The 9,829-nt window shown below is 35.5% G+C and overlaps 2 protein-coding genes across 3 annotated transcripts in view; both read right to left on the bottom strand.

Annotated features, from left to right (window-relative positions):
- LOC117103130 overlaps positions 1–2,685 on the bottom strand; it is a 13,926-nt gene extending 11,241 nt beyond the window's left edge. The window contains exons 1-4 of the mRNA XM_033243633.1: positions 2,549–2,685; positions 1,094–1,338; positions 703–825; positions 402–571 (exon numbers count right to left, since the gene is read on the bottom strand). Of these exons, the coding sequence (XP_033099524.1) occupies positions 402–571; positions 703–825; positions 1,094–1,338; positions 2,549–2,586 (576 nt within the window). The 5' untranslated portion in view covers positions 2,587–2,685. The remainder of the gene's footprint in view (positions 1–401; positions 572–702; positions 826–1,093; positions 1,339–2,548) is intronic.
- Positions 2,686–3,789: 1,104 nt separating this feature from the next.
- The window catches only part of LOC117103129 (TRAF-type zinc finger domain-containing protein 1-like), a gene marked incomplete in the record, with an annotated part of 14,525 nt that continues 8,485 nt past the window's right edge, over positions 3,790–9,829 (bottom strand). For both annotated transcript variants that reach the window (XM_033243632.1, XM_033243631.1), the window contains 4 exon segments: positions 3,790–7,219; positions 7,929–8,043; positions 8,675–8,930; positions 9,307–9,573. In XM_033243632.1, coding sequence (XP_033099523.1) covers positions 7,184–7,219; positions 7,929–8,043; positions 8,675–8,930; positions 9,307–9,573 — 674 coding nt within the window.

Here is a 9,829-nt window from a genome sequence, read left to right as displayed (position 1 = left end):
AACAATGCTTTTCTCATGCACAAAGAATTCCTGTCTCTTATACACATCTAGATGTGTATAAGAGACAGGCCCAGAATGCCTCAAATGTTATGTTCGGGCGTCTAGAACACAAAAATTTCGCGGGGCCATGCCCCGGACCCCCTACGACAGTGTTGTCTCAATCAGCCCAACTTTCGGCCCCCCTTTCGGCCCCCCCTTTTGGACATTTCTGGATCCGCCCCTGCATGGTACTCATTCCAAATTTAAAGAACATTCATGCACACTCCCTCTAACTCGACATAAATTTAGGTCCTAGATCCCCACCGTGCCGCCACCAGTGGATGATGAAAAATCAGCCTCTGATATTAATCAATTTTATTGAAACCTAAACTATAATCATGATTGGATAAAATATGGCATACCTGAACTTGTGTCTTGTACGATGGAGAAAGTCTTAAAAATGAACTGCGTTTTTCATTGTTTTCTGTTAGTATTGAAGAAGTGGTTTCGTAGGATATCATCGGAATGTTTTGATAAGAGAGGAGAGGAGCCGTCGCTTGAGCAACATCATCAGACAACGGGCCAATTATACCTGGATTGGAAATATAAGGGAAACAAGCCACAGTTAAAAAGTGCATTATGTGTAATACCATTTCTCAACAATACAATTCTAGTGCGAAATTAGGGCTAATAGGAAATGGCAATTTCCGAGAAAAGGCTTACCTGGTCTTAAGATGACGTCCCTGCACAGCGTTCCATTCGGATGGTATAATGGATTGTCGATGTAACTGAGCACGCTCTGAAGTCCTACTGCAGGGGATGAACATGAATCAAATGCTTCTAAACCTGATGGTGAAGAACATATTCACTTAGACGCTAAGCTCTGTGATTTAAGTATGATAACCACATTGCATGACAGAATGACGAGCTTGATTTGGCCAAACATAGGCACTTTGCTGGGGCTGACGTCACAAAATACATAATACTCTGAAGAAGCTGAAGACTAACTTTTTACGTGTTATTGGATTCATTACTATATGAATTTAGACCAAATTTACTTCACATGGATTTTGTGAGGAAGAGGACGTAAAATCACCATGAACGCTCAACTCACCTATAGTCACTCCAGGAATACGTGCGGCTTCGGGCAAGTTTTTGACGGCATATATGGCAGCTTCGACAAAAGCTATGTTTTCTGCTACCGATTCGCTGGAACAAAACCCATCTTCATTCTCCGAAAAAGGAAAGAGGAGTCCCAAGCGAATGTTGCCCTCAACAAGACCAAGCATTGGCGAGGTACACGTCTCGGATAAGGCAGAAAACGAGATAATCCCTAAGACTAATAATGTTATTTGATGTCTGAAATATACAATTAATTGAACATATATATTAGATAAGTAAAGGAAAAAGACGGCAAAATGTGGCCTGATGTAGGCCTAACTATATCAGAATGCAAACACGATAGGTGTATTATAACTACGTCAACGCACAACCAAACAGTTAACACTCAGGTATGACACACAATGCTTTTCTCATGCACAAAGAATTCTATCCACAAATGAACAAAAAGATTGAATTAAACGTGGCGGAACATAGCAAACATTATTATTGTCAACGTCAATTATTATTGATGCAAAAGTACAGGGCTTTTTTTTCAAATAAAAATTATTAAGCCTATAATATTGTAGTCTATCTTTTATATCATTGGCCAACCATTGTCATTCAGTCATTGTGTTACCAACATGAAACGGTCCATTGCTTTATCAAAATAGTTTTATTCCGATTATGATCAAAATGATAGGTCTAAATGTACGACTGCAATTATAGGCCTATTCTGATCATGATAAAATGATAGACCTAAAAGTACGACTGCAATTATATGCCTAGTTGTCTGATGATATTGCGATAAATGTAAAAGATATAGGCATATAATCTATTCTTGACACGGTAACATGGGATTAATGATCATGCGTAAATATTATGGATTATAGGCCTACAATGCCTATATAGGATTACACGTAAGGCAATAAAACTTCAGGTTTTCTACACTACTTTTACTAAACTAGATGAAAAACACTCATATTAATATGAGCTTATCACCACAATTTGATTAATTTTAGAAGATATCTGAAATCCCATATGTTTCACTTATACGCCTATATAACCATGGAAGTGAAAAACCACAGTGGTATGACTGACAATGCATCACGATTCATTAATTAATATTGTTCCAAAGATGGAGTCGTTAATAATCTATTATTTTAATTATTACGTCAAAAATAACACCATTCGTAATGAAACGGATGGCAATCTGAGGTATTTTACCCAATAACGTAAATAGCTTACGCCAGGCTCTTATTATTTACTATACAAGACCAGCGATACGTAAAGGTTTGTCAAAAAAGCAGTATTTGAAAATGAAACTATTCGATGTATTGAAATCGCCGGAACCAGATTCCTCATTGAATGGGAATGAGCCTAGGTACCAGCAATCTTGAAGGCAACATGGCTTATATAGGCATAAAGTCACATTATTCTATAATGATGTAATCACACATAATGAACTTACATGAATATAGTTTGACTACTCCCTGATGTCGAACCCATCTCGAAACTCGTCCTCCACCCTCGAAGCTAGGCTAAATCATATGGACCGTTACAAGTCAGTGCGATAACATAATAAGTGTGTATTAATAGTGCTTTCAATATTCTTTCATAGCATTGTTTTGATTCGACAATGCACAGCGTCGAGTTTTCGTAGGAGTTCTGCAGCTATACTCACAGTGGTGGAAGTATTGTCTTTCTATTGATCAGTACGCGGAACTAACTCTTTCAATCCAACACAAAGCTATGGTATTAAAATATTCTCTTGTTTATATATATATTAATGTCAGAAATAAAAAAACAGAAATTCAGCATAAATATTACATTTACCTAGAATTAACTTATAAAACGTTCTTTTTTTTACACACAATATAGGCCTATATACAGTATATATTTTTTTTTGACGAAAATGACAAAATGAAAATACGGTACGATATGCTATTTAAAATATCAGCATTATATGAAAACGTATTTATAACGACTATGGATAATACACAAAATTAATAATTAATGATTGTGACCTTCAAAGAAAAAAATTTTGAAAATATATTGTGTTATATATTAACATATATTAAAATATTTATAAAGTCTATTACTGTAAATAATAAATGAGATTATGAAGTTAAAATAAATTTTAATATCTTATTTGTTGGAATCGAAGATAAACCACAAGTACCCGTAATTAACAATTATTGACTGATGAATAACAATATATAAAAAAAATATTTATAAAAAAAAAAAACATTGTTGGGATGTAGAATTGATTTAAAATAATAATTCTATTAAAGATGGGCTCCGATATTTGCACAAATAAATACTGAAGATGAGTTGAAGATATTCATCTGGTTTGTAGATATATGAACAAGTTCAATGTTATCAAACCAAGTACTGTAATGAACTGACCTTAAGCCTGTTTGCCACTAGGCGAATATATTCGTGCAAATCGACAGCGTCGGTTCGCTTCCTGAGCTCTGATTGGTTGCGCATTTTTTCGCTTTGCAAAAACTCTAACACAAATGTGAATGCGCATGCGCATCAGCCGACGCTTTCGATTCGCGCGAATAAATTCGTCTAGTGGAAACCAGGCTTCACTGACAGTTTCGGAAAAAAAATCGGAAACAGCTAATAAAAATACAATAAATACACATTCATGTGATGATAAATGTTCACACAAACTTCGCAAAAAAGACAATTTAGATGACAATGTGCAATTTTAATCCTTTTATTTATTAATAATTTCTACAATCTATATTACAATTTAGCAATTTAATAGAATAGAGTAAAAATACATTAAAGTACTGATACCGAAAAATTCTGGCAAATTTTTAGATCATCATCAATACAATAGAAGATGGGAACATGTGAGGAAATTCTGGTGCATATCGGTACACTGGACCACAACAGTAACTGTGATAATTAGAGGAGACAGAGGCCACATGACACCATACCATCCAAATTACAAATTTCTTTATTAAATGGATTCAAAAAATTGTCACCATTTCTCTGCTTATTCCACTCCACCTCCCCCCACCCCATAGACCATTTATACAAATCTGTATCCATCCCTGCTAGACATGGTATTCACATATATATTTTGAGTGATTCATTTGAACATGGTCAACTAATAACAGAAGTCACGCCACACCATTGTCACACACACCAAAGAGTTCACCTTACCTAAGCCGATTTCAGAAATTGGGATAAAAATTTTGTGTAATAAGTACAAAACCAAAGCATTTGAATATCCAAATATATATAATATCATTAGATGAGTAAAATACACATCACTTCTTAGTCTGGTTAGCTACAGCACAAGGTGAAATATACCTAGATTATTTTTTTATTATCATTATTTTGTACATATTTACCCATTTATATTTCCAGACATATCCTTCTGGTTTTAATGTATTATCAATAATAACATGCACGAGTGATTTTAGCCAGACATAAGAATGACTGGGCCTTGTCATCATCAAGACCCCGACAGAAGAGTTTACACCCACCTCAGCCTCACCATGTTGGTGGCTGAGATTTTAAGAATAGGGTCGTTTAGATGCCCAAAACTGGCATTCTGAGTCCAAAAATGATTTTTCAAAGCAGTGTTCCCCAACAAAATGGTGTCTTCTAGAGATCAGTGGCATAATGATGAGGCCTGGGCCAATGGCATATATAGAGACATTTACCAGAATAGCAGCAAGAATTAAAAATTTCAGTGATGTAAAAACATTTTTACCACACAATCATATACATGCCCAAAAATATGTATCAAATTGAATTTTAAAATACAAAAGAATATGAAAGAGAATTACATATGTTAATAAATAATTAAATTAATCATATGATAATGTAAACAGAGCAATGTTATATATATATTAATTAATTATTTTGTACTTCTCAAAAGAAAGTTATTAATTTAAGCTATTTAATACTATTGTTATTACTTGTATTAATTGTTACTCAATTCAGTACATACAGACAGTAGCATCGCAGTATAGCTAGTGCACCAAATACAGTATATAAAATAATTTGACACCCCTGTGTATGTTAGCTTTTTCTGATTGGTAAAAACACTTTCTGCAACGACGGATTCAAAGTTCATTTCAAGTATAAGACAAATGGACTCAACCATGTTCCAACATAATGAATACAATAACTCATTCCCTTAAACCATACCAGATTACTTTGTTGTCTCAGGTATAAAACTCACTACTTATTACATATTGATATGTTTTTGTGATTAACCCAAAATCAACAAAAAATAAATAAAATAAAAGTTACATAATAAAAATTAAAAAGAAAATGTAAACCTATATAAATGATGGACTCAAATTTAAAATAAAATACCATCACTGTGGATAGAAAGATGTTGCTTGAGTGCTATAGTTGAGTGCAAGTGCAAGTCAATTTATTACAGTAGTGATAACAGGCAGTGCACTTTTGGTCCACACTCAGCCCGCAGTTGGTAAAGCCTTCCACACACACCAACTACCCACACAGGCAAGTCAAGCCCGCTGCACCCTTGCTCAGGGTTATAAACAGAAAATGACACTTTGCTTGTGCAGGCTCTACATGCTAGATTGCCTATATAACCTGTTTCGACTAAGCATATACTGTAGTATTATGATCTGTTCAGTCAGCTTGTGGTTGACAAGCCCCTGGTACTCAAAGTGCTTGTGGGCTGTATAAATTAGCATGCAAATATTTACAAAAAATTTTCCCACGTTTTTTTCTAAGTCCACTGCCTGCGATCAGTACTACTGGTCATATTCCATATTATTGTCTTTAAACATACCTTTAATAATACAAAACAAACAAACTAATACAAAAGAAATATTTTCAACTAATCTTTAACATCATTGTATTGATATTTTGAAGTTAAAGGCCTACTTAAATATTACGCTAATATGATTCTGTAATAATATAATTTCACTATTTATATGCTATTGCATTTATGTCTAATACTATATAGTAGTCATAAATTGGAGGTTTACACTTAATTCATGACAATGAATTAGACTGTTTTTGTGCCTTCAGGGCAGGTAGTGCTTATTGTTTCTCCTTTTGTTTTGTTTCTAGGTAACCATCTTGTATCATCAGCTGGAATAAATAATACTGTAATGATAAAATTCAGGAATTTCCACCTCAAGAGGTGAGTGATAATCTGCTCTGATATTCCTTTTTACATAAGCCTGGTTTCCATAAAAAATCGCTACACGCTATCGCCGACTCCTTTGGCAGTGCTGATTGGTCAGCTGAATCAGGGAGCGCTCCTGACTGTGTGACAGCTACGCAGCGCAAGAATTGCAGTGTGAAAACGCTGTAACGGCTGTGTAGCGATTAAATTAATTAATTGATTAAACCACATACACATTGTGGTTATACTCCATCAAGCTGCTATCAACTACAGATTTATAACGCACCATATTTTGGAAGAGATGTTTATACTCCTGGTCCCATTAATGCAGTACAATCTTCAGAAAAGAACCAGAATTTGTCTCAGGGTGTACTGTCCAACATACTACAAAGGGTAGCATTGGTGTCAGGAGGCATTGGAGGCTCAGCGCAAATTCACAATCTATACGCTTTCAACAAACTTCAAGGGCAAAGAGGTGTATCGTCCTATGGTTATTATTTCCCATCAATCTATTTATGGCTATTATTTTCCACAGACCTTCCTAACTCTTTGGTTTTCAATGATTTATTCCAAGGCTATGGATTCCAATGTATGTCCTATTGCTACAATTTCCCATGAATCTTTCTGTGTCTTTGGTTTCCCGTGCAACTTCTTGTGGCAATAAATTCCCATGAATTTTCTACACCTACAGTTTCCGATGTGTGAAATTCCATGATTCTTTTTCAAAGCTATGCTTTCTAATGTTTGAGTTTTTCTAACACGAAACTGGTGATTTACAACAAATTACGCTTAATTGGTGTATGACTTATGTGTAAGATTTGCAAAATATTGGTATCTGTGAATATGGTGGCATTTGAAGCTATCAAATATTGGTACTGAATGCACTTTGTCTTCAATTAAGCCACCTGAATTGATGCTTACATCTTGGCTGCCAGTTCCGCCGATGTCTGCCTGCTTTCTGCTCACTTAGTAGTAGTTAGATCCTGTCCCTCCACCTGGTGGCTTTAATAAATAGAAAATATAGCTTAAAATTTGACCAACAATTATGGGAAACACCTCCATATTGTAGAGAATTACCGTTAAACCTACTGATTGACACACAGTACCACACTTGTGATTCTCTAATATTTACCCACCTTAAATAATAATCTATAATGCACCTTTTCTTCTAAGCTCCGCCCCTTGGATATTGTTGCCAAGGTCCCAGAAAACAGCAGTGTAAAAACATACGCACACACAAACGTTTGTGGGACAACAAGTGTGTATGTAGGACATGTGCATATTCCTGGCGCTGAATGTTTTGATTGGTTAGTTGTTAAGATTGATCGAGACTCTGGAAAGTTTCATTATGATCCACTACTGCACTCTAATATTAATCCAGTTGAGTTACTATTAAATATCAAATTCTAGACTCAAGAGAGTAAGGGGAAATGGGTGACAACCACAGATGATGATGATAATTTGTACGACACAGCCCGACGCGATTTGTTGTCACGTTGGGTTTGTGAGAGTTTAATGCTGATGTGATAGGTCTGCGTGGGCACAACTAGTCTTGTGACAGAATAATAAACATGTTTATAATTCCCTCAGTGACCTAAATCGCATCGGGCTGCATTGTACAAGGTTGTCTATGATGGCCATAAGAGACAATCAACGTGGTAAAAATAATTAATGATAAATATGTGTGGTTATATCTTAGTAGGAGATTTACCTTTTTGACTTGCCTTGTTTGTGTGTTGTTTGCTGGATGTACCCTTCTGGGTCTTACTGGTAACTGTGTCTCATCACTTGGGTCAACGGTCATTTGTCTTGAGGTAACATGGTGGCTAGATTAAAAAAATGGAAATTGGAAATTCTTCAGAGAGTATTCTGACCTAGTGAGTCTAAACGACTGTCAACGGACGAATCCAACTCCCCCCCACCCCGTGAGCATTAGACGATGTGACGCCGTCTCCTGATTGACAGTGGCAGTCTGAATGGATCGTCATTAAAAACGATGCATTGCGCATGTGTCGTGGTGTTGCGTTCTCTATAGAATCGTGTCGGCTGACAACCATCATCTGAAGCCAGGCTTCAGGGACAAATTTTTAATTTCTACTTAAAGATGTATCATAAGAATGAGGATTTATGATGAACATTCAAAAAAAATAAAATGTATAAAAAAAAGTCTTGCCTTTCGTACCGCTTTATGCTCAGTTTCAATGTTACTTTTTACAGATGTTTAACATTCACAAGGGTTATTTAAACTGAAGATGTTAATTGAAACGCACATATGGTTTTTAGTTTATTTTTACAAGCCACAACAAGATTGTTGTCAGGCCACATGAGACCACACCTTCCCCACCTGTACTGTAGGTCTATGCATATTATTTTTTGTGTTGCATATTTGTCTGTCCACCTAGCAAGAGAGTAAAATTTAATGAAAGATATAATTGAGAAAAAAAAAAGGTGCCATACTTTGCCCTTGCCCTCCTTGCTCGCTGATCATGTGATTTGCGGTACCCTGGTTGGGTGTCGTCTTCATGCTGCTGGTTCCCTAATGATCTCTTTGGTTTTGTTCCATTAGCTGCAATGCTGGCTACTTGTTGTCGCTCAGTGAACATTCTAACTTGTTCGATGTGGTTTTCTGTGGAAGGCTTCTGGCCAATGTTGTTAGCAATATTGGCATACAAATCGGAGGGCTTCTTTTGAGGCTTGAAATGTTTCCTTTCAGCTATAAGAATAATTAAAATAGACAATTAAATCTTTTACTTAATCAATTGCTTTAAGACTCTAGTATGTTTGTTATCAAATGCAATTTAATTGTAAATATTAGCTGGCTCGATGCCAAAGCATTTAAAACTTGAATAAATTTTTACAATATGTACATTGCAATTATACAGTTTTTATTCCTTTACAGACGTTTTACTATAAAATGCTAAATTTTTTGATATTGTTAATTGGAGAGGAAACTATTTTCTGGAATTTTAAATTGAAACCTAATAACTTTAACTAGTTAATTATCTTAACAATAAGAGATTATAATCAAATATTTTATCCACAAAATACACAGGCTGAGATAGAGTGTACTGCATGCAAGAGTGACTTACGCTTTTTATCTTTCTTAGAATAGTTAGCAGGTATTTCACCCCTGTCAGCTGCTGTTGCTCCATTCTTATTGGCTGGTAGCGTACTTCTGTTGGCTGGTGCCACACTTCTATTGGCTGGAACTCCACCCCTGCTGGCTGGCGGTCCACTCCTGTTGGCAGGCTGGTGATGTGAAGAGCTGTTCTTCACCCTGGAACTCTGTTCTTGCCCAACCCGTGTAGCTAAGCATGCATAGGGATCCCTTTTTCCTTGTCTGCTGTTCTTTGAATCTAAGGAGAATTAAACATGCACAAAAATATAAGAACAACAACAGTAATAACAAGAGTAGCAACAACAATAATATTATTGCTAAGGGTGATTTCATCTGTGTAAATTTTAAAAACTTACCATAATAATATTCAGTTCATGTGAAAAAATGGCCTTGTCAATTTCTGGTCATCTTTCTTCTATCAGCTCATATGAAACACCTAACTTGTACCTGACTTGTTGTTTTACTTACATTTATGTTAATTCTATATATGATAG

The sequence above is a fragment of the Anneissia japonica genome, unplaced genomic scaffold (assembly GCF_011630105.1).
Source record: "Anneissia japonica isolate Jap-2015-1 unplaced genomic scaffold, ASM1163010v1 scaffold287948_len850469_cov200, whole genome shotgun sequence".
Lineage (NCBI taxonomy): Eukaryota > Metazoa > Echinodermata > Crinoidea > Comatulida > Comatulidae > Anneissia > Anneissia japonica.
The sequence above is the reverse complement of the archived record's forward strand: the minus strand, read 5'-3'. Positions and strand labels throughout refer to the sequence as shown.